Source organism: Theropithecus gelada, chromosome 9, assembly GCF_003255815.1.
Source record: "Theropithecus gelada isolate Dixy chromosome 9, Tgel_1.0, whole genome shotgun sequence".
Lineage (NCBI taxonomy): Eukaryota > Metazoa > Chordata > Mammalia > Primates > Cercopithecidae > Theropithecus > Theropithecus gelada.
The window spans coordinates 57,658,272-57,683,860 of NC_037677.1; the positions used below are offsets into that span (position 1 = coordinate 57,658,272).

The window sequence follows — 25,589 nt, forward strand, 5'->3', positions numbered from 1 at the left end:
GTCTCTCCTAAAAAAATACAAAAAAACTAGCCGGGCGAGGTGGCGGGCGCCGGTAGTCCCAGCTACTGGGGAGGCTGAGGCAGGAGAATGGCCTGAATCCGGGAGGCGGAGCTTGCAGTGAGCTGAGATCCGGCCACTGCACTCCAGCCTGGGCGACAGAGCAAGACTCCGTCTCAAAAAAAAAAAAAACAATATCACCCTATTTTCTATGTAACAAAATGAAGGTATTGTAAAATTTCCATTCATTTAGCTGTCATTTTCATAGGAGATGTGCTAAAGTCTTCGTGATGATGACTTTGTTCGTTTTTTCTGGTATTTCTAGAAATTTCTGCTTTATGAATTTCAAAGTCGCATCATTGGTTGCCTTAAGATTCATGATTGTTTTAGATTTCCATTGTATCTTCTTAGTTATGCAAAATAACCCTGTTTGGCATTTCAGTAATCATCTTGAGTCTTGTTTTGTTGAATATTAACATTGCTCTTCTTGGATTTTGTGTAAGCAGGTATCCAGTATTTCTGTCCTTTAATTCCTGTATTTTCAAGCTGCCTATGTTGTTTTATTATATGTACCTCTTGAAAAAGTACTTTATTTTACATCTTCTTTTTTTTTTTATTAACCAAATCTGGGAGTGCTCTGTCTTTTAATTTAGTTCATTCTCATTTATTATGACTTATACATTTGTACCAACTCCTGCCATCCTATTTTTCTGATCCAATCACTCACACTTACTGTTCTGGCTTAGAGATAGCTCTGTTACTTGATGCCTACACTAAGGATGGAGAGAAGTATATAGATGATATGACCCATGTGGCTGTACCCACTGAGGAAGCCTAAATTATTGCCTGCTATGAGGCCCCTAGTAGCTTTCTCTGTGCTTAAAGAACTCCTAAAGCTAGTTCTACGTCCATTTATTTACTATTTATTTATTATGAGACTGTGTCTCACTATGCTGCCCAGGCTGGAGTACAACGGCTATTCACAGGCTCAGTCACTCCACACTACAGCCTCAAACTCCTGGACTCAAACAGTCCTCCTACCTCAGGCATATCTGAGCTTATAGGTATATGCCATCCTGCTGGGTCTTGGTTCTGCATTTTGAAACTCTGTTGCATTTATTTTGGGCTGTGATCTTTCAGAAAACCAATAGTTTCTGATCAAAAGCAGTACCCTTTCTTTCTTTTCCAGTTAGTTATTCATTTGGGAGTTGTTGCTTTTTTCTATAAGGAGAAGGGTAATATCATTTCTATTATTTCTTCTGCCTTGAAATAGCTTCCTGTCTTAGTCACAGTAAGCAGTGTTAAAATAATCTATCAGGAAGCCATTAGGCTGAGATGGTTCCAGCACTTTGGATTCCTACATAAGCAAACCAAAACCCAAGTCAATGTAAGCAGTAAAACGAAACTTAAGCTTAACCAACAAGAAACCACCAATTAACCTCTAACTGGGACTTTCCACTTTAACCAGTCAAACAATTCTTTGTCTTGGCTTCCACAAACATGTTATAAAAAAATATCCCCTCACACCCTCTTGGTGGAGCCCTGAACCACATGCAATCTAGTGCTGCCTGATTCATGAATCACTATCAGCTCAAATAAATTCTTTAAAAGTTTAATGTTCCTGGGTTTAAAATTTAACAATGGGCTACAAGTTCTAGCCCCTGCTATTGTTCTGGCTTCATCTACCACTCTCTCTCTAGATTGCTCACCCTAGCCACACTGGCCTCTTGGTTGTACTTCATGTATGCCAGGAGCATGCTCCCACCTCAGGGCCTTGCATTTGCTCCTTTCTTGACCTGGATCGCTTTTCTCTCAGACATCAGGGCTCCATGCCTCAACTTCCAAGGTCTTTACTCCACCATCATCTTCTCAGTGGTGGCTTCTCTGGCTATCAGATCTCAAATTGCCAACACATACTCTCTCATACCCTTGATCTGCTTTTGTTTTCATCTTAGTACTGATATATTATGTGGTGGTTTTATTTTTATCTTAGTTATAGATCATCTCTCTGACTAGAACATAAGCTCTTTGAAGGCAGAAATATTTGCCTACTTTGTGCACAGCCCTATCTCTAATGTTTTGAACAGGGTTTGACACATAGAACATGCTCCATAGATATCTCTTGAAAGAATTAATAAACTTCTAGGAATTTGGAAGAAGAAAAGGAGGCTATGGAATATGTTAAGTCTGCTATCCTAGTTCCCCTTGTACTTTAGAATCATGCAGACATGCCAACATTCACTGCCCTATTTAACCTGTCTCTGGAGGAGTTTCATTATCTGATTTGAACATTATATGAAATAAAAGTTCCAGAGAGTTTCCAAGGAGGCCAATAAAAAAAAAAAAAAGTGGGAGGAGAAATTAGACATAACAAGGAAAGCTCTCTCTTGAGAAAAGAAATTTGTGTAGGAGGATGGTTGTATGGGTTTCCTTAATCAAAAACAAAAAAGGGACTGCATCTTATCCTCTTTGACTCTCCTTGATTTAGGATAAACTGATGAAGTATAGCAAGATAAATAAAGGAATAAAGAGCTAATCCACAAGGGAGAAGACTGTTTTATTGCTCTCACACAGATGTCTGTCCTAACAACACAGGATATTTTTTTTTCCTTTGGGGGAGGGTGGGAATAGAGTTTGGGGAACAGCAATTTAAATTGGGACCTCTGGTCAGTCTGTGTTTGGGAATTAGCATTGCATTATTTCCCTGGCTCCCCACCCCCTCTTGTCTTTTAGTTGAGAAACATTTGCCCTGGAACAGCACACAGAGTTTGCATTAGCATCCCTGAGGACACAACTTTGACCCCACAGACTAAGGAAGCTACAGATGGAAAATTCCAAGTTGCTGTACTCTTTTATTTTCATGCTAATGCTTCTGCAGAGAGTATTTAAGGAAACAGATGCACAAGAATAATAAAGAGCCGAGGACTAAGAACTGCTCTGGCAACTGAAGTTATGCTCCATCCAGCATGATCCTATATCTCGCTGTGCTTGCACAAGTCCAGAAGGGTCAAGGTGAAACCCTGATTTCATTTTATGAAAAAGCTGAACCAGCATTGACATAGAGAACCCAGGATCACATCCAGTCAGGATCTGATCATTGTTTAAGTTTCATTTCACTTCCTTCAGGCTACCTCAAAGATAGACGAGCAAGTCCTTCAGTAAAAGGCCTTGGGGAATGGTGATTTCTCTATCTCCCTTGCCAATCCACACCTGAGTTCAAAACAATCCTTATCCTTCTGTAAACCAAAAATAAAATTCTAAGGCTCCCTCAACTATCTTAATAGACTCCCTCCTGTTGACCAGGGCACTCCAAAGTTAACCTGAAAAACTGGTTCAGGCTATGATGGAAAGTAGGGGGTGGGTTGGACGTGCCTCATTATGCCCTCCTCCCTGTTGTAATTCAGGAAAAGCCAACCAGCATTTAACATCTACATAGACCTTAAGTCTGATAAGAAATATTTACAATCTATCTCTCTGAAGCCTGCTGCCTGTAGGTTTCATCTGCATGATTATGCCTTGGTTTCTACAGCCTCTTATATCACCCAGATATTCCTTTCTATTGATAACTCTTTCAACCGATTGCCCACCAGAAAAATTTTAAATCTACCTATAACCTGGAAGCTCCCCCCACTTAAAGTTTTCTGCCTTTCTGGACCAAACCAATGTACATCTTAAATGTATTTGATTGATGTCTCATGTCTTCCTAAAACATATAAAACCATGCCGTGCCCAGAATACCTTGGGCACATGTCACTAGGACCTCCTGAGGCTGTGTCACAGGTGCATCCTTAAATCTTGGCAAAATAAACTTTCTAAATTTATTGTGAGACATATCTCAGATACCTATGGGTTCACACTTCCCTTGGATCTAACCTAAACGGTGCTCACTATATTTGCAGCCCCTGGTCACTTCCCTTGTATTCCGTGCAACAAGAAAAACTTCTCACTTTGTCCTAAGAATAATCTCATCCTTGGTATAAATCTTCATGTGGGAGACATATGAGAGCACTACACTCTGTAAAGCCAGATCATCTTAACATTTTATCCTAATTTGCAAACAAAACTTAAATTTTACTTCACCCTAGCTATGTCTTGCAAAGGAGAAGCTAATTGGAAATGTAGAATAATCATATCTAATTCTTGCTTTAAACGTATCCACCCCCTACTTTCGCCTAGATTAAGACCAGAAACTAGACAAGAATTCCACAACTTGGTCTCTCCCTAAATCCTTTCACACTTGGAACTCACTCAGGGAAAGTTCTTTCAACTCAGTTCTCACCTTCATTCAAGGCCACCTCCCAATCTTTCTATCATCGGAGATCCCTCCCTTCTCTGCACTCTTCCATCTAGCTTGGCCTCTGCTTTGTCTGCGTAGGACCTTGTCTCCAATTAGACTGTAGGATTTCTGAAGGCAGAGCCCACAGCTTCTTTTGCATCTCCTACATGCCCTGGGTAGCGGCTCTCAAGAAAACCATGGCTGAGTGACTGATTGAAGAAACAGAAATAGGCCCCTGCGGTGACCTGAAGCATATGGAATTCTGAGCAAGGGAAATGAAAAGCCCAAAAAGCCCAATACCACACCCTTTATAAAGTACACACATCGCAACAAATCCAAGGTTATTGGAAAAGTAACAGCCCTCTCCCCAGACCAGCTCCAACCAAAAAATTTCATTAGAATGGATAAAGAAACTGCAGTAAATATTAATGGCTGGAGGAGGAAGCTAGAGGACAGCAGGCCGAGCTGAGCAGGTGTTCACCTCCCTCAATTTCAGTCCGTTTGCAGCCAACAACGTCATCATTTGGCCTTCTTGAGCTCACCGACAGGCCATTTTTCATGATTTTACCATTTCTGGCCAAATGCAAACTTTTTAATTAAATGTACCACATGATTCCAGATGTTTGTTTATTTGTTCCAAAAAAGGTTGTAAAATCACTACATGAGGAAAAACCTGGGGCAGGGTAAAGTTTTCTATAAGAGACAGGGAAATAAAAAGAGTCAGAAGAACTGGGACTAGGAAGTTAATACCGGCCTGAGGTCACGGCAGAACAATTTAGACCAAAAGCATTGGCTTCAAATCACTCTCCTTCCAGAAGCCCAAGATTCAGAAATAAAACACCCTGGGTACTTATTAGTTTTTAAGAGAATGAAGCTCATCTTTAAGCCAAAGACTAGAATGAGAACAAATGTTTGTGGCTGCTCTGCCTGCTTTTTGTACGTTTGTTCCTGCTGCCACAAGCTCCACTACATTAACTCCACCAGTCTTTCATTTAACAGGCCAGATTAGAGTTCATGCATGAATGGTGGGAGAGAATCCTGCAATGGGGATGAACCAGGAGAGGGGCAACAGGCAGAGACCACAGCCTCCCACACACCATGCTGGCTTCCTTACAGCTTTCTGGTCCTCTGTTTCTCTCTACCCTGAAATATAATCAGTATTCGGTCTATTGTGTTTGCAACAGAATGTTTCCCATACTCCTTCCTTTATTCTTTGTACCCCCAGCCAGCCAGCCAGCCACTCCAGGCCTTGATCATCAAACGCTGGATTATTGCAACATTATCCTGGGCCCTATGCTTTAGTTTCAAAAGCCAACATCAGAAATATTCTGAATAACATGCGGAGGGAAAACATTGACTGTCCAGTTTCTCTGATGCCTGAGTCCTCGTGACCAAACCATCAGCAACCTCATACAACAACTCCATAGTGGCCATAAGGTTCCCTGTGCATGGCCCCCACTCCTGCTCTCCTGGCAGTATCTATCCTGGCCCCAGCTGTCTTCCCCATCTGTTACCAAGTTGTTTTCTAAATTACCTTTGCTAGAAACCTGCTCTTTGGAGGCATCACAGTCTATGGGCACAGAACCTGGTTATCTGGAAATCCAAGGCTTCTAAGACTGAAATGATCCCCCTCCAATCCCATCCCCTCATGGCCTCCTTGAGTCCAGGCTCTCTCCTTTCCACTTACCCCTGCATACTACTTGCAGATTAATAATCCTACAGCATGGTTTTGAATCAAATATAAACCCTTCTGTCTGTCCGAGACCTGCCATAATGTGGACCTATCCTACATAAGGAACCTTATTTCTGACCTTTTCAAAACAGGGTCCCTTTCTCTCATCAGTTCTACCTGTTCTTGCCCTTGTGCTTTATCTTTACCCATTTACCTTTCTGGAATGCCGTTCTTTTGCTCCCCACTTAACATGTTCTTCAAAGCTCAATGCCAACATCCTCCAAAGAGCCATACCTGAGGAGTCTCACCTACACTGTGCCCTATCTTTTCTAAACATTGAGAGCACCTGCAGCTTTTACCAACTAATAGAGCCCTTATTTATATAACATATAATATCTTGTTTGGTTGGTATTACTTCATTTTTGGGATCTCCTCAATCAAACCATAAATTCCTGGCAGATAGAGATAATATTCTCTATTTCTGAATTCTCCACAAATCCTAACAATACACTTGGTACACAGTAGGTACTAAATAAAGACATGTTGGGGAGATTCTTGAATGACTGTGCTCATAGCAATCTTTGTCTTACTGACCATATCATACTTCTTTCCTCATAAAAAGGGGCAAGAAACATAAGGACGCTAAAACACAAGCCCATTTAGAAGCTTCCACCCCGTACATTCTAAGCTTCCATTTTTTAAGATAAAGGCAGCATGTTTTTACATCATTTTTTATTGGGACTGCCTGTTGGGGGAAGAGTTGTCTTTCTGACCTCTCATTTTACACAAGTAGGGTTTGCCACTATTTGAGGGGCAGGGGAAAACTGAAATACATTTTTCCCTCCTTGCTTTGCTTCTGGGAAAGAAAAACCAGATTCGTAGGCCTTCTGTGTCTATGAGAATACCACAATTCTGTCCAAAGAATAGAAATAAAGCAATCTCGGAGACTGCAAATGAAAAATCATCCTTGGAGAAAAAGGAGAGGAAATGGACCCCTGTGGATTTCAAATGTTTAAAGGAGGTTGCTTAAAGTTCCTGGCTAAACTCCATGCCAGTCTTGGTAATAGTCTAACAGATTCATCCATCTTCAGATTCCACTTGGCTTGCTCTTCCATCACTGCCACCCTCGCAGACAGCGAGTGCACACATGCACATCTATCTATATATGTGCGGAAGTTTTAATCTACACTACCCTCCATTCCAATCCACCCCAGCCCGGCTCTGTACAGAGTGAAGCTATTGACCCTGCAAAGTAGCAGGGAGATGAATTTGATGACCCAGACCAGAGTTTTTAAACCACTTCAGCAAGGTCTAGAATCAAAGGAAAGTACAATTTATTCAGCACTTAGTAAAGTCCTTTTACTTTGGAACAGAGTGCACCCACTGAAAATAGACTCCTACTGCCACGCAGATAAAATAAACCTGTCAACCACTACTGTCAAATTACTAGTCACCTCGATTAAATAAAGGAAACTTTAGCATCTCTCAGCATCTGAGAATTCCACAAAGATTATAAGCCCATAAAAGCATTATGAAGGAAAGAAAACTAAAGTAATGGGTTCTGTTGAAAATGTCATCAGAGGAAATCATTTTACATAATTAGCAAATGCTAATAATAGTTCTGCACGAGGAACCAACACACTCTTCCCCCACACAGTCAAGGCACAGTGGTGGCAAGAAGTCTAAAAGATACAAGCCAAGGCCATACTCTTATTTGACAGGACTCCTGAACAAAAACATGTCTTTGTCTCTAAGGAGGTTTTTTTCTTTTTTCTTTTCTCTCTTTCCTTTTGCGACTTTTCAATACATTATTCATGGGGAAAATTTGGATCTGTCGTGCTTCTATGAACTTTCAATGAGTCAGTGACAATTTTTGGAGAAATTATTTGATGCTTAGCTCTCTTGAAAGACTAATCAAAATATTCTGGAAGGCAGAAGGCAATATATAAGCAGGTTGTCTTAGTAATAGGGTCTGACCTTAGGTGAGACCTACCTGGCAAAGTCACCAGAACCATCAGATTGTTCATCCCATCTTTTTGTTAGTTTGTTTTGTTTGAGACAGAGTCTCACTCGGTCACCCAGGCTGGAGTGCAGTGGCATGATCTCTGCTCACTGCAACTTCCGCCTCCTGGATTCAAGCAATTCTCCTGTCTCAGCCTCCCAAGTAGCTAGGATTACAGGTGCCTGCCACTGCACCCAACTGATTTTTGTATTTTTAGTAGAGACGGGCCAGTTGGCCTGTCTGGTCTCAAACTGTTGGCCAGGCTGGTCTCGAACTCCTGACCTCAAGTGATCCACCTGCATCAGCCTCCCAAAGTGCTGGGATTACAGGCGTGAGCCACTGCATCCAGCCCCATCTTTTTAAATGATCAGTGAGAATCAAGAGGCAGTAGGCAAAAGATTCCTTGATGCTGAGCTATTAAGCTGGCCTAAATAAATGCATCTATTTTCCTGAGTCTTTGCTATTGTTTGCTGTAGATTTTGTTTATAATGATCAGACACACTGAGCTTTCACATTCCCCGTGGCTGACACGACAAGATAGTAGAAATCTAAAAATGAAAAACTAAAAGTTGCTAAAAGAGACATACTGCCTCTGACAGGGCTCAGAACACAATACCCCAAATTGTGGCACCTTGACGTGCTGAGTGCTTTGAAACAAAAGACACTGGAAGGGCCTCAAAAGCAAGGTCTCTCTGGCCTTCTCTTACCTGCTCCTTCATCCCTCTGTCTCTCCCCTGCAGTGAGTTACAGAAACCAGAATTCCTTTTCCCTAAGTGGGGTCATTGAAACTAGAATCCTGTCCCTCAAAGCCAGCCATGAAACCTAGAAAGGTCACACTCTCTCTTCTCCTTTGAAGACTCTCATTTCAGAGGGTCCTGTGCTATAACCAGGGGAAGGAATGCTACATAGAGAGGTCAAGAAGAATCTGAACAGATAGGGCTTGCTGCGTTTCCCCTCAATTTACTACCATTAGATCATACCATTTGTCTAATCATGTTTCTACACAGCTGTCCATTCTTCATTAACATAAGCATAAAAATAGTTTTCCCTTTCATTTCTGAAGGCCCCCCTGTCTCAGAAAACTTTGATTAAGTAAATTTCTTATCCTCTTCTCTTGTTAATCTGTCTTTTGTTATAGGCTGTGACCCTTATAATGGATAAGGAAAAGTATCACATCATTCTGCCCCTGCACCTCTAAATCCTATAAAAGCCCAAAACAAATTGTGAGCAATAGTTTAGTCATCAAGTAACTTCCTTTTGAGCCCTCCTGAAAGCATTATGCTTGTTGGCATGAAGTTTTTCTGGCCAACATCTCCCCATCCCAAATATTTTTGTCTACATTGCTACCTCTTCACATACAGACATTTAAATTTCCTTTTGTTCACCTTCACTTTGGCTGATTTAATGAGTTGAAGCAAAGCATTCTGTATTTATGGCTCCTGTGGAAACGTATTTTATGATATCTCAGGCTAAAAATGTTTTAAATAATATAAAAAACCAGTTTTTCTTTCGGTCTTTTTCTTCTTTTTTGAATGGCATACATTGAGCTGCTTCATGGAGATATACAGAAAAATCAATTGCTAAGCATAAAATGCAACTCACATTAGGGAAACTGCAAACGATAACTAATTATGATAAGTTGCTGTATAAATTACTTTGTGACAGTCCCAGCAACCAATTTCAAACACAAATAGATCAAGCCCCTGGTTGGAGAGGAAGATGAGTACCTAACAACTGTGTCAATAAAAATAATGGCAAGATTGCCAACAATAGTCAAAGTAGAAAGGTTATCTCTAAGCAAGTTTCACAGCAAATTTCCTCTTCATTTTTTTTTTTTTTTTTTGCTTTCTTTCTTTTATACATTTCAAGTCCAATGTTTAATATGGCAAGCTAACTATGGCATACCTTCAAGACTATAGTATAAGCATCAGGAAATAAATAATTCGGGGGCATTCACTAGGCTTGCAATTATCTTGCAAAACGTGTATGCAGACAAGTTGAAATGAGATCCTCCACGTGATAGCTATTGGCAAGGCGGGGTTATGGTAGATGTGCTGGATTCTCTGTTTTAGCATTACCACCATCCGCTTTCTTCTAAGGTTTTCTCTGTAGCTTCAAGGGAGAACTGAAAACTGTGTATCTCAGAATCACCTTCAGCGAATCAACCTAGGTGAGAGTTGGCCTAAGAGAGATGCTGGAGTATGATCTGGAAATCTAGAGAAAAGGAGGAGCAGAGCAACGTATGGATAATGGCAATGACTGAAACAGTCTCCAGGTGAATGTGAGAATCCCCACACAGGTGCTTCAGATAAAGAAAGTCAGTGAGAGATGCCTAGGTGTTCCTGTGATCCACAGAAACTTTCCAGCAAGCTGCTGAGAATCACTGGTTCAGTGCTGAGGTTGAGACTGGGTGGTGGCAGCACCTCTAATTCCTTCCATTAAAACTCTTCATTACTGGAATACATAGAGTGCCTTCTATTTTCCCCATCCAGACTGACATGGAGCATTGTCCCTTTTTGTTTTCAAACCTTCTCCACTCCTGATTTTATTGTTCTGTAATTTAAAAATAAAGAATGGTGGAGCAGGAGTAATGCAATTCTTTGACAGAGGCAGGCAAGTATCTCCTAGCAGCCTTAGCACAGGCTTTGGAAATGCATGGCAGTGGTGAACATTTCCAGGCCATGCCTCTACCTGTACTTTTTCTCCTCTTCCTTCCAGCTCAAGGCCACAGTTAGTCCTACCTACATTTGCTTCATATGCACTGGGTAAAGGACAAAAGTCAGGGGTGACCTGAGAATTAAGGGCACAGGGTTTGATTTTGTTTCCCTTGCCTGTTGTTGAGTTGCTCCATCATCCCCAGCAATTCTTGATGTCTCCCTCTGTTAAATGGGAATAATATTTGCCCTCCCCACTTTATAGGGTTTTCTTGAGGATGATATAGTTTACATTCTAAATAGAAATGTTTTCCCCAAAAGATACAATGCCCTGTACAAATGTGAATTCTACTTCTAAGAGCTACTAGGTAAAGAACGGCAATACCTGGCATGCTAGGGCATGTCCTGTACTCATAACATATTTAAAGGGACATGTCTCCAACAGATATTTTAGCACTCCTCATAACATGGACACAGCCAAGGGCACAATATGTAGATTGTCACTAGGGAACAACTGAGATTACTGACACATCCCCGTGTCCTCCTCATTCCAAAGATATGCTCCAACCCAGGGCAGCATTCTCAGAGAGAATTCAGGTGGACCATTCTAAATCCATGTGTGTACCACAATCTTTACCTGACTGAGAGTCTGACCCCTTCCTTGAGACTTTCTGTTCTAGTAACATAATTCCATCAGTTACTTCAATTCATTCTATTCCCTTCCCTACCATCAAACTACCAATGCTTGAAAACTACAACATTGAAATAATCAACTATTTAGAAGTTAGGCTTTGCGACTAAATGCTCTCTGGTAATGAATCAACACATATGACACCCATACCTGATGGTTTGGGTTTATGAAAGCAACAGAATTGAAGTCTGAGGTCCACACAGCTAGACCTTTCCCTTTAGTGTGTTCACCCCCAAAGGAGGCAGGGTCTCCTTTCTCACATGCAATCAAGTTACCTTGCAGAGGTGACTAAGATACTCATGCTTCCCCTGGGTTTCTATTACTCAGTCTTTACTGAACAAATATATATGGAACTCCATTTAGGTAGGAGGCCCTGTGCCAGGCATTGCAGATAAAGTGGTGAACATATTTAATCACAACCACTCTTTCCAACAGCTTATGGCCCATCTAGGAAGATAGTCCCTGAACAGGGAACACTGGCCTAATATAAGTGTGTAGGGGGGATCAGGGGAGTTTCCTTTGGAGCTGTGATATGTAAGCTGATACCTGAAGAATGGGCAGTGTCAGTGATATCAAAGAGAAGATGAGGCTGGGCGCGGTGGCTCATGCCTGTAGTCCCAGCACTTTGGGGGCCCGAGACAGGTGAATCATAAGGTCAGGAGTTTGAGACCACCCTGGTCAACACGGTGAAACCCTGTCTCTACTAAAGATACAAAAAATTAGCCAGGTGTGGTAGTGCGTGCCTGTAATCCCAGCTACTCAGGAAGCTCAGGCAGGAGAATCACTTGAACCCAGGAGGCAGGTTGTAGTGAGCTAAGGCTGTGCCATTGCACTCCAGCCTGGGTGACAGGGTGAGGCTCCATCTCAAAAAAAAAAAAAAAAAAAAAAAAAAGATGATTTGGACTTACTGCTACCTCTCAGGAAGTTTTCATTTATAAGGAGTTTAAGACACACAGAACCTGACCTTTATCATACAAAGTAGAATATGAACAATTGCACCTGGAAGATAGAAACAAATATCAGATGTACCTATAGAAAGAAGAAAATCAACATAACTCAGATCAGTAAAAGTTTCATGTAGGAAGCAAAGTACGACATGTTACTATCCCTGTGATATATGGATTATCTACAAGTAGCAGATGGAAGAATTGAGTCCCAGGTCTCCTGATCATTATTCTAAGCCCGGACTTCCTTTGCATTTGAATCTACAGTTTTTAGGACATGAATCTTGGGCCTATCATACTCGACATTGGAAGTTACATAAAAGGACAAGTAAAGGGAAAATGGCATGTACAGAAAAATAGCAATTTGCACATGAACTACTGCCCGCCAGTTTCTGTAGTTGTTGGTGCGGAAGGAAAAGAGATTGGGAACTGGATGAATAAAAAATTATTTGCAAATAGAACTTCCAGTGAGGACTGTATAGACAAAAGTTTCAGACATCATGGAGAATTTCACTTGAGAAAGAATTGATGTAATTTGTCCTCACACCATGAAAGGCCCCCTTCTGCATAAATGTTTGTAAGCTGTTTGCATGAAGGTATTAACAAATGACATTCAAATAGTTTCGTGATTTACATGATCAGAAACTTGAAATAATTCTCTTAAATATTAAAAAAAAACAAGATAGTATTAAGTGGTTTCATTTTAGTGCCAAAAAATAATGACTTTCTCATTTGGGAAAAGCCAAGTTGGTTCAAGCCAAATTGGTTTATGCCAAGCTGAAATATATTAGTCTCACCTTTCTCCTGCACAGATCAGTTCAATAATCTAGCTTTAATGAACTTCCTTGGTCTTCTCTTTATTGGTCTCCTTATGGCCATCAGCCCAAAGATCATTTGATGGTGCGGACTTGCTTTTATCAACAACCAAATCAGCACTGATCAGGAAACCAATGTGTTAAATGTGTAGGGATTTTCTTCAGTAAAATTGAGATGTCTGTGTTGGCTCCCTTTAAAAAATGTCTTTACATTTCTCTCATTGATGTTAGGCCCTAATGTCATCCAAGAGCACTTATTTGAACTCTAACAACTTTAGGCATTTTTCCATATTCCAAATATTATTCCAAATATCTTAAAACTATATTGTGTTATATTTCCTTCCTTCAAGTCTCAGATTCTTCATATTACTGGTAAAAATGACAGATGATATTTGCCCTATTCCTAATGATTATCATCCATCTGATCATCTCTCCCCATTGTGAAATCTCAATTTCATGGCCAGATAAACTTTACAAGTGGCTGGGAGGTTTCTGAGACTTCGGTTTCTATGCAACTTATTCAATAGACTCTAAAGTAAAAATACCCTTATTCAAATACAAGAAACCAATAAATAAACACATGAGGATATGAGGCTAATTTAAGAGTTAATTTGTTGCTCCATCTAGATGTGGTGTCATTTTAGGGAAATTCCCCCAAAAACAGTCTCGAAAGGGATGTATGCTTAAGACCTCCAAAAGAATATTCAGCGAAAGAGACCTGTTCAGACCCCTCAAAACACAGCAGGTCGGCAGCAGCTTATTCCCCCAACTTGGAGCAAAATTGATTTTTCACAAAATTAACTAAAGTATATTTAAATGTAGAAAAGTTCTATTGATGCCCAGACACCAAAAAGGCAACACAGGTCCAAGCCACAGACACTGGAAATCCTGCACTACTCTCTTCTTCATTTCCTGCAGAATACAAGTATCCCATTTGCCCAGAGCCCAGATGGTGACTCGGAGGGTCAGGTTCACTACTTTCTGAGCATCTACACAGCCTGTTCTTCCACCTGCTCATCCTGCAATGCTGCTGGGATGACAATGCCGGAATAGTCCCTGTTCACGTTCCTCTTTACATGTACAAGTGGAATTTCCTTCTTGGGGAAACAATATTTAAAACAGCCAGCTTAGGGATAAGACATTTTCAAATATTTCATGTCAGTGTTCTGTCTGCTTTTGAAGTTGAAGACTCTAGAGATGGCAACAGACATGCAAGGCTTTGGTAAAACTGAGTAAACCAAATTAACGTTTTGAGAATAAGGGAATTCAGCAAAAACTGCACATGGCTTCTCTCAATGTTGCCAGGCAAATTGGAATTCCTTTTAGTTATAACATAGAGTTCATTCATTTTGAAATTACAGATGTTGTTATATTCTCAAACAATGACACTTTCATAAATGTTAGTGAGTTTCCCAAATTCTCTCCATCACTAATACTGGAGTTAACATCTCCTTGATAATTTTTAAGTACTCTAATCTCTTTATTTAAAGAAAAAAAATCACAAAATTATATTATACCGTAGATTTATTTGCCTCCTGAGTAGACTGCCACTAAATTCTGTTTAATACAGGTTAAAATCACTACGTGTGACAGGTATGGTTTTCTCATCAAGGACTTAAAAAGCACTGTGTTCTTTCTAAAATGCCGAGGCAACAGTAATGAGCCAGAGCTCTGCACAGCCAAGTGTCCCTCCCTGCACCCACTGAGAGCAATAAAAAGCTGAGTTCCAACCTTGGTGACTGGTGAGTTCCCTGGAAGCAGAAGGCAAGGGCGTGTAGTGGAGCTCCGGGGAGCCGGCAACATCCTCACTGGAAGCCTGTGTGACATAAACAAAGTCAACATGAAGCAACACCAAATACCAAACTCCTCATTTACCTAGACTCGTCTCCTTGGGATCTAAGCTTGGAGAAAATTATCCACCAAGATATTTCTTAGGAAGCAAGAGTTGTTTTTGTTGAGATAATATTCTGGTAAGTGTTGGGTAAGATCCAAAGCTTTGAGGGGCCTCGGTACATATGGAATAGCTCTAAGAAAAGGGGGCAGTTTATGTGCTGAAATGAAAGGAGAGGGAGGAGGAGAAAGAGAGAGGCAGAAGACAGGAAAAGTTAAAGGCTTAGATTTCCATCAGGCCTTCATCCAGTAATTCCCACAAAGTAAAGGCTGGCTATAGGCAGATTTCTTTGGATACTAGTGAAGAGGTTATGTTCTGCCCCTAGGGATAAATGGGGAAAACCAGGGCTGACTTCCATGAGCCCAGTGGCATGAAAGACTCAGCAGAATGAAGTCACCATAGGAAAGGATATAAATTGTCTTGTGTTGTGCTCTAGGGATTCTGGCTCAGTTTAACAACAGCGATGAGAAATACGTCTGAAATTTGGATTTGGGATGTAGTGCTTATCAACAAATGTGTCACTCCAAGGCCTAAAAGAAAATAACATCAGATACATCTAGGATGATGCTTTTTCACTGCATGCAGACAACTCTTTAACCATAGAACGGTGTCCGAGATGGCCCAAGCTGCTAAGGCTCTCTTTTCAGAACCCAACATCCTTGTGAGCTAAAGCCAAAAGAAAGTACTTCAGCTTGGGGTCAGCTATCACTCAGAACCAATGGCCAGTGTGCCACACTCACAGTGTGGTTGCTAGTAGCAAGAAGCATTATTACCACTGTAACTCTTAACTGAGATTCCTAAATCAAATGCAGCTTTTTTTTTTTTTAATATCCCAAAAAGAACATCTGCTAGGATCAAAATCTGAAGCTTACAATCTTTCCAAGCTTCGTGAAAAAGTAAATTTCATTAATGCTACATTTTTCTTTCCGGAGTAGGAAATACATTCTATGGGATATATTTGCCCTCCTAAAAGCAGGCCTTTTCTCCAAAGAGATTACCTATATTATAGGAATCAAAACTAAGTAGGAGATTAGACCTACTTGCTAGAAAAACCCTTTAAATTTCATTTCTGACATTTGAGACGTCTGACTAAGCGGCTTTCAGTGGAGACTTACAGGAAGAGAGTGCAGCAAAATCAGAAGCTCTGTCCCTAGGTAGAAAACAGTTTTCAGGTAGCACTTCTTCACTCCAGCTCCAAGGCAAACATATGGTGTTTCAAGTTGGATCCAAAACTATTGGGTCCACAGAAATAAAGGCTTAGTCATCAAGAAAAACATGTTTTAAAGTAGGAAAGACTTTTCCTTTTAGCACACTACAAGAATGTGGAGCCCAAAATTAGATTAAAAATCAAATACTACAGTCACCAAGTATCTCTCTATTGGGTATTCAAGGTCTCCTGTAATTTCTACATGATGAATGAAACATGATGATAGTGTCCTAAATATGACATCTATTTAATGCTTGAGGCAGGATATATGGGGTGAGGGTACAGGGGTCATCCTCCCTAGATCTATCATACTTCCTCCATAGGAAGCCATAGCTGTCAATATTTCTGCTCCATCTCATCACTTTAAAAAAAGACCCAAAAATCCAGTATAAGTTTTAGTTTGTTGTGTTGTGATATTTCTTAGAACTTTTAATCTCGATTTGGGCTGTTGACAATTTGATGACAGCTTTTTTCTACAATTACTGGAACAAATGCCACCTTTTCGGATACACCTCTGACTGTGCTACACATTAGAATTCTGCAACCAAGCGTAAAAGAGATATTTAGTTTTGTTCCGTATTTTAGGTAGAGCAAATGGTGTGTCTTCTGTTGTTTTGCAGTCATCATTCTATGACCAGCACTTAATTACTTTTCTGCTCAGTGTCCATTGATAAACTCACATCATGGAAAATAATCCAGGAAAGAATGATTTTGCAAACTATGCCTTTTGGTGGGACTTCTATGGCTGGATGTTTAGGAAAACAACTACAAATCAATGTTCCAACTATCAGCTCTTTGACTTGGCTTTTTTCAAAATGAAGCCCATGTGATCCTTTCAATAGTGGTGTTCACTGAACCTTAGGATTAGAAGCATAATTCAGAAAGACACAATTATCGTATGAAAGAAGTGGGCAAGAAAATGTCTTAAATTTATACGGTATCTGCCAAAGAATAAAGAACTCGCCTTGAAACTGAGGCAGTATACCCATTGTACACTGAGTATGCAGTAATGTAAAATTTAAATAATGTTTTCTTTTGCCTGGATTAAGAAGATATGCCTAAAATGAGAATAAGCAAATCTGAGTAAATGTGAATCTTGAAGATTATAAAGACTCTCAAATATTTGAATCCTTGGCAAATTTGTTGTTGTTATTGAGACAGAATCTCACTCTGTTGCCCAGGTTGGAGTGCAGAGGCACAATCTCAACTCACTGCAAGCAACCTCTGCCTCTCCGGTTCAAGCAATTCTCATGCCTCAGCCTCCTGAGTAGCTGGGATTACAGGCACGTGCCACCACATCCAGCTAATTTTTGCATTTTTAGTAGAGACAGGGTTTTACCATGTTGCCCAGGCTGGTGTTCAACTCCTGGCCTCAGGTGATCCACCTGCCTCAGCCTCCAAAAGTGCTGGGATGACAGGCGTGAGCCACCACACCCGGCTCTTGCCATATTTTGTAAATGCCTATGGCAAGGAATTATAGTTTTACATTTTACTTTTTAAATTCTCCTGTCAGGAAATATTTGCAATATCTACAATAAATAATTAATATCCAAATAAAAAAGAATGTTTTTAAATCAATAGAAAATATTATAGAAAAATAGACAAAGGAAATGTCTGGAAATTCAAAGATGAGAAAACCTGAACAGTCAATGAACATAAGTGAAGTCGCTGAAATTTACTAGGACTAAGGGCAATGCAAATTAAAACAAGATATGATTTTTCCACTCATCATATTGACAAACTTTTAAGTCTCACAATAGCAAGTACTAGTGAGAACAAAGGAAAAAGAAACTGTTATCCTCTCATTCCTTGCTAGTGGGAATGTACATTGGTTCAACTGCTTTGAAGAGTAACTTAGCAATATCTAATAAAATTGAAAATTGGTGCAGCAATTTCACTTAAAATATATACTCTACAGAAAATCTCACATGTTTCTGCAAATTGAGACATAAAACAATGTTTATTGCAGCATTATTTATAACAGAAGAAACTGGAATTAACTCAAATGTCTGTCGATGAGGAAAATAAATAAATATAATGTTGTATATCAATAAGACCAAATAATATTTAGTATTTAAGAGAAACAAATCTGATTTCTATATCTCACTTAGAATAGGTCTAAAAATGTAATACAGAGTGAAAATTCAAGTTGCAAGATGATAAATGTAATATAATATTTATGGAAACATAAAGTTTGTTGATTTCATGTATGTATGGAAACATCTAAAAATTATAAAAAATATACACTAAATTCATGAAAAAGATTGCTTCTGCCAAGGGGCAGTGTAGTAGGACTGGGGCTAGTGGGATGTGGAGAGAGGGGAACTTCAGCTGTATATATGATGTTCTTTCTTTCATTTAAAGAAGACTTTTAAAAAATGTCAAAGTATTAGAAACCACAAATTCTGGATGATCCCTACATGTGTTCATTATTTTTAAAACTTTTCTACATTTTGGAAATTTCTCAGACTTAAGCCTGAAATTTTTTAAAAAACACCAAAAGGCCCTATTTCTTTTCTAATCCATGCACTCCTATATTGACATGAACCCATAATGAGAGAAAAATTCCTGTAACAGTTCTCTAGTACTTGTACAACATGGATGAATGTCATCTCTGATTGGCTTTTTGTGATGAAATATCCCATTTCTGTTTCTTCTAGAGCTACTGAGAGTGAGTTCTAGAATAGAAAAAAGCAGATGATGGTAAATATGTATCCCCTTCCCCGCAAGGCTTGAAACACTCATTCTGGCCTTGTAAGTCCTTCTGCTGAATATACATTAAAGCATTCTGAAGGTTACTTGATTCTTCTCCTGCTTACAATCAAAGAGTTACCAATAATTTTTAAAACTCACATCAATAAAGGAAATAGCCACTAATATACTGCACTCTGCAATATCCATAACAGAAAGAAGGAAGGTAGAACTTTGGCAACCTGCTTGGAGAAGATTCAATGCACGTACAGTGTATTCTACAACAGACTTGCAAAGCGAGAATTTCACTCAGTGATTACCGGAACTGATAAATGCGTAAAATTCAAGCCCCTTTCCAATGGGTGCATTCAATGAAAAACTGCAGTCCGGTGGATATTTCTGAATGTCATGGACGCTCTGAAAGAACTTGATACAGACCACAGGAGGAGAGATTTGGCAGACTTCGAAACAAGAAGGGGGCAGCTACAAAGTTGTTTAATAGCCATAAATCTCCCACTATTTTTCACAAAATACCATCTAAGACCACAGCTCCACAACTCATTCCCCATCACTCAACTCAAGTGGAGTGCTTTGGCATGCTCGCTCACCCTTAAATCATACACCACAGAAAGTGATCCCGGGTCTGGGAAATATGTCAGCCTCTTTCAAGCAAAAGCAATCTTCACTTTTCATCACAATTCATTCCCTGAAACCATGGGAAGAGCTGACTCTTCTAAAAACATTTATTTTCTCTCATAAGAAAAAGCATCACTCATTTAGTTATCAAGTATTTAATAACCACCTACTATATGCCAAGCCCTGTGCTAAGAATACCAAGAAAAATAAAATGAGAACGTTGGTTGCATTCCTGGGTCATAAAAAAAAAAAATACTATGATTAATACTGGTTACAAAGAGCCATCAACTCATAGCGTGTCCCTCACACTCCCATACTCTGGATTATCACAGAATGTTGTCCCTGACCTTGATTATGACATCTAAACCCCTGTAACAGTAGTTATGCCCTTACCCATTTCTCATTCATACTAACAGAGAGCTTTAGAGGTTAACTATATGAACTTTCTGAAACTAATTATACAATTAACCCTTGTGCCCAACATACTGCCAGAAACATAGGAAGAAGTCAATGCATGATAACTGAATGAGTAAAACATTTTAAAGTCAAAGATAAAACTACATACCGTGATTGTAATTAAACATGAAAGTGCAGGCCAAGTTGCCAGAATCAGAACATAAAGACTTGCCATCTTCCGAAGGATTAAGTTAGAGAAACTAAAGAACCAGGTAGAAGGCTGAAGCTTCCCACCCCTCTCACAGACTAAGGTACCATGCCTTTCACTAAAGCAAAGGAGAAGGTGTCACTGACAGACAGATTAAGTTGGGAATAATAGACAGGTTTGAAAGCAGGAACAGCCATATCCTGTCTAGAGTAAGAAGCCAAGAACTTGGGAGGAAAACAAAAGGCAAGGAAGGGATGAGGGTGAGTCTGGAACCAAGAGACCAAGAAAAGATCCCAATGGAGAAGAAGTCAGTCTGGGCAAAAGCCGACCATGAAGCTGAGTGAGGGCGCTGAAGGGTAATTCAATTGAGAAGCTGGTCACAGCAGAGGCTGGTGGGGAGAGGACTATTGTGTCAAAAGCCTCTCTGGAATAAGAAAGACTTTTGAAGGCAATGGGCCGGAGCTTCCCATTTGTTTCTATCTGATCTACAGGGGACCCAGTCCTGCCAGTGCCCACAGTGGCATCTGGCCCAGAGTAGTAGTTCACAAATATTTATGAAAGGCAGGGAAGGAAAAAGAAAAGAAGGGAGGGAGGAGGAGAACTAGGAAAAGAAAAAAGGAAAGAAGGCCTGTGGCTTGGGCATCTTATGGGATATTACATAACTAATCCAATCACAGAATGTAAGAGTTGTTAAAGATCTTACAAATCAACTAGAGCAGTGGTTCCAAAACATTTTTATCAGACACTTATATAACAGAAGAAAAAATAAAATCATCTAAATATTGGATGTTATGGAAGTGATCATAATGTCTTTTGGTAACCTAATACAACTATAAGTACAAAGGAAAGAGAAAGATGCAAAGATATTAATTACCTAGTATTAAATGAACATAGTAAACATTAAAATAATACATACGTTGTGGGTTTTAACTACATAAAATTTGGATTAGGTAGAATACGCAAAGATAAAAAGATTTTTGGGCTGGGCACAGTGGCTAACATCTGTAATCCCAGCACTTTGGGAGGCTGAGGCAGGTGGATCACCTGAGGTCAGGAGTTTGAGACCCACCTGACCAATATGGTGAAACCTTTTCTCTACTAAAAGTACAAAATTAGCTGGGCGTGGTGGCATGCGCCTGTAGTCCCAGCTACTCAGGAGGCTGAGGCAGAAGAATTGTTTGATCCCGGGAGGCGGAGGTTGCAGTGAGCTGAGATGATGCCACTGCACTCCAGCCTGGGGGACAGAACGAGACTCCATCTCAAAAAATAAATATTTTTGCTAGCAGTATGATCAAGATGGTTGGTGTTGTAAACTTTATTTAACATATCATTACTTCTTATAATTTACAATATTTACAAATTGAAACACTACTCATATACAATTGCTGATATGAAATAATGCCTAGTCCATTAAATATTTTTCAATCTGCCCTATCAGAGATTGAGGAGAGAGGAAAAAAGAGAAGGGAGGAAAAATACAAATTGAGGAAAAAGAAGGAAATGGTAAAGAAACGAGGCAAAGTGTGTGACAGGATCTAATATTTCTTGAATATATAGTAAATGCTAATGGTTATCCAATGTATGAGATACGTCCTATATTCCTCTCATTTGAAAAATGAAAAAAACTGAGACTTAAGAAAGATTAGTAACATGTCCAAGGCTATCCAGTTCTAAAGTCCAGAGTGTGATTAGAAACCAAGTCAGCCTGACTCCTAAAGCCCAAACTGTTGCCATAGCCCCACACTCTCTCTGCATTGGAGCCCTCAGGTTTTCATGATGCTCTTCTTCTGACCATTACTCTATTCTCCCCTGCCTCACTGTCCACTGGATACTTGTCCCTTCTGCAGAACTGCAGACATCAAGATTGTAGGGGCCAGTCCTAATTTGACAGTGAATGCTTTGCAGCACCTAACAGGACAACTTCTCAAAGCATTGAGACAAGATTATCAAATGAGAAGGAATTTACTAATAGCACGGGGTAGTTTTAATAAGGGCAGAACATCCTATCTACAAATAAATATCTTTATCCAAAGAAGTATGATGGAGCACAAATTAATAGTTTGCTGCTAATTAATTCTTGCTGAAGATTTGCTTTGTGTCATATGTTCAAACATAGAACATAATCAATATGTCATATAACCTCCAAGTAATGTGGGGGTGTATACATCACATTTATTGAGCATTAATTATACGCAGGCATTTTATAATTTATTTTCTCTCATTGTTTCATTTAACCCTATCAATAGCCTTATAATACAAGTGTCACAGGATCCTTGGGGTGTCACTTTTCTAGTCAGAAACCTCTGTGGCCCGTGGCGCCTTTGCTTGAGTTTTGCTCGGGCTCACTGGGCTCATTCCACACACTTGGCCCAGCAGGCTGCGCTTGGTTGGCACTACCGGTCCAGATCCCACATCTGTCAAGGGTGAGCCAGGCATGGAGTGGCAAGGAATGTGTGAGTGAGCACGGGGTTAGGCCACAGCGCACAGCTAGGTGTGCTGGCTGCGCAGCACCAGCAGGCAGGCAGCTCCAACTGCCAGTTCAGGCGCTGGCTCCAAGCGAGGCTGCAGCTAGACCAGGCGTCCTGCAAGTAGCTTCCACCATGGGCACCAGGGAATGCCGTGGTGCCTGGAAGCTTGGAGACGCCAGGAACCACAGAGCCCTAAAGAGGGCGTCACAGCCCTGGTTTGGAGAGCCCCTAGGTCTGGGCTCCCTGAAGGGCCGCAGCTCCTCTCTCCTCATCACCTGCAACGTGGCAGGCGGGGAAGCATGTTTCAGTCCTGTTTGTGTTACAGCTTATTTAGTCTGGCCATTGGCGGATCTTGAGTTCTTGTCCTGCAACCAGAAAGAATGAGGTACGTGGACAACTTGGAGGGTGAGCAAGACAGAGAAGAGCTTCATTGAGCGAAAGAATAGCTCTCAGAAGACCCACAGTGTGTAGCTCCTTTAGGCAGGCAGGTCATTGGAGTGGGGAGGGTGTCTATGGGCTCAGAAGGGAGGAAGTGAGTGCTGATTGGTCCATGGGCTGCCATGGGCCAGCCGGAAAAAGCATCATAAATTCTCACTCCGGGCAGTGGACTCCACCCGGAACTAGAAGCCCGGCCCCCAGGCTTCAAGCCATCCCTGGCTTTGAAGATGGGGTTTCACTGGGGATCCACCCCCTTCCGCCTAGGGACCTGTCTGCCTTCCGCGTTTGCCAGGCTGTTCATGCTGAGGGTTGTCTGCAGGCCCGCAGGGAGCTGCCCTCAGCACCCCCTAGACTGCTTCCTGCGCTCACTGACGCCCAAAGTCTGGAGGGGGCCAAAGCAGCAGGGGGCACTGGCGTGTGTGTGCCGCCCGGAGTGCACGCAAACCCAGCTGGGTCACGACAGCGCTCAGGCTTGGCCACAACTTTGCTCTGCACTGGAGTGGGCACCGGGAGCAGGGAGCGGCCCAGAAGCAGGAGCAGGCACTTCCAAGCCCACAGGGGCAGGGGCTTCCCAGGCCCCTGAGAGCATAGGGATGCCAGGGTCTAGAACACGGCTGGGAAACTGCAGCTGCACACAGGAGTGCGGGCTCCCGCCCCGCCAACTGGGTAGAGGGTGGGGCTCTTGTCTGTTCCTGGCTCCCACCAGCTCTTCCTCCCGCACTGAAGCTAGCATCTTTGAAGCAGCTGCTCCAGACAGGCCGCGGCTGCCATCACAAGTACCATTAACACTACCACTTTATAGGTAAGGCAGTTGAGATTTAGAGAGAGGCTATAGTACTTGTCCAAGAAAACCCAGCTAGTATGTGGAGACCGGAATTGAGAAATAACACAGCTTGATTCCATAGCCTGAATCCTAAGCACTGTACAATGAACTTGATGTTCAAAGGTGCCTGGCAAAGAAAACCCTCCTAGGCTTATTTAGTGCACATACAAAGGTAGGTAATATGTTAGCAGTGAGATATGAATCAACTCATGTTAATATGCAACATATTTTGTGGCGTGCTAATAAAACTATCAGCTTATTTAATAATACATGAAAGAATTAGCTGTGCAATGTAGACAAATTAGTGTTTCAGATCTCTTTGGCCTTTTGGGTTCAAATAAACAGGGGTGTGTAAGTGTTAACCTGTACTGGCTTACAAGAAGTAATTATTAAGGTTTCAGGAACTTTGGTCAGTTGTTAAACACAGGTATTATTTAAAATTATATACACGGCCGGGCGCGGTGGCTCAAGCCTGTAATCCCAGCACTTTGGGAGGCCGAGGCGGGTGGATCACGAGGTCAGGAGATCGAGACTATCCTGGCTAACACGGTGAAACCCCGTCTCTACTAAAAATACAAAAAACTAGCCGGGCGTGGTGGCGGGCGCCTGTAGTCTCAGCTACTTGGGAGGCTGAGGCGGGAGAATGGCGTGAACCCGGGAGGCGGAGCTTGCAGTGAGCCGAGATCACGCCACTGCACTCCAGCCTGGGAGCACAGCGAGACTCCGTCTCAAAAAAAAATAAAAAATAAAAAATAAAATAAAATTATATACACTTAAAATTGAATAAATTACCTTATTTAACAAGACTCCTCACTTCTTATTTTACAAAATTTTACTGTTATTTATGCTCTTGAAATTGAGTCTACTGTATTTGTATGATAAAAATACTATATAATGATGTGCAATCACTTTCCAACTCTTCGGTGATGGCACTTTGTAGCTTGACATTGGCCACTGCGGGAGTATTTGCGGCAGAAACTGGCAAATGCTACAAGTTAGAGCTTGATTTATTGGTGTGCATTTGCTAAACTTAAAGTGATGGAGAAAATGTTAATGTAGCAGATAGAACCTAAAAGAATGTTGTGTGACTGGGCATGATGTCTCACACCTGTAATTCTAGCACTTTGGGAGGCCAAGGTAGGCAGATCACTTGAGCCCAGGAGTTGGAGACCAACCATGAGCAACATGGCAAAATTCCATCTCTTAAAAACAACAAAAAAAAGGATGTTGTGTCGTAGCATAATGGTAGCAAAATATTAACTTGTGCTCCATACATTTTTGGCTAAATATAATTGCTTATTTATAGATAGGATGTTCTGCCTTTATAAAAATTACCCTTGGTATTAGTATATTCCTTCTCATTTAATAATCCTTCCTTAATTCTTTGAGAAGTTGCTTTGTTGGGTATTGCAAAGCATTGTGAATAGCACAAAAATTTGAAAAAATATTCTTCCAGTATTCAAAAACTATTATCCAATTCAGCAAAATATGTTATGTCATTAACAAATGAGTAAAGTTCTGACAAACTCATTAGGATAAAGGAATATCAACCAGCATTCCAGTTGGAACTACAGTTGTTCATCAATTGCAACCACAGATAGGAGATAACAAGAGTTTGGTCAAGATCATTGAAAGTATCTGTGACAATTAAGTGATTGTAAGGAATTTTTTTTATAAAGAGTATTATATATTCAATTTTTATTTATTTTTAATTGTGTTCTACACATCATTTATATAACTAAAAAATGCAATAAATTATATATGCATGTGATACACACAC

General features: G+C 40.7%; 1 protein-coding gene across 2 annotated transcripts in view; it reads right to left on the minus strand.

The window, feature by feature from the left end:
* LRMDA (leucine rich melanocyte differentiation associated) overlaps positions 1 to 25,589 on the minus strand; it is a 1,136,440-nt gene that overhangs the window by 234,095 nt on the left and 876,756 nt on the right. For both annotated transcript variants that reach the window (XM_025397503.1, XM_025397504.1), the window contains one exon: positions 14,783 to 14,867. In XM_025397503.1, the coding sequence (XP_025253288.1) occupies positions 14,783 to 14,867 (85 nt within the window). The remainder of the gene's footprint in view (positions 1 to 14,782; positions 14,868 to 25,589) is intronic.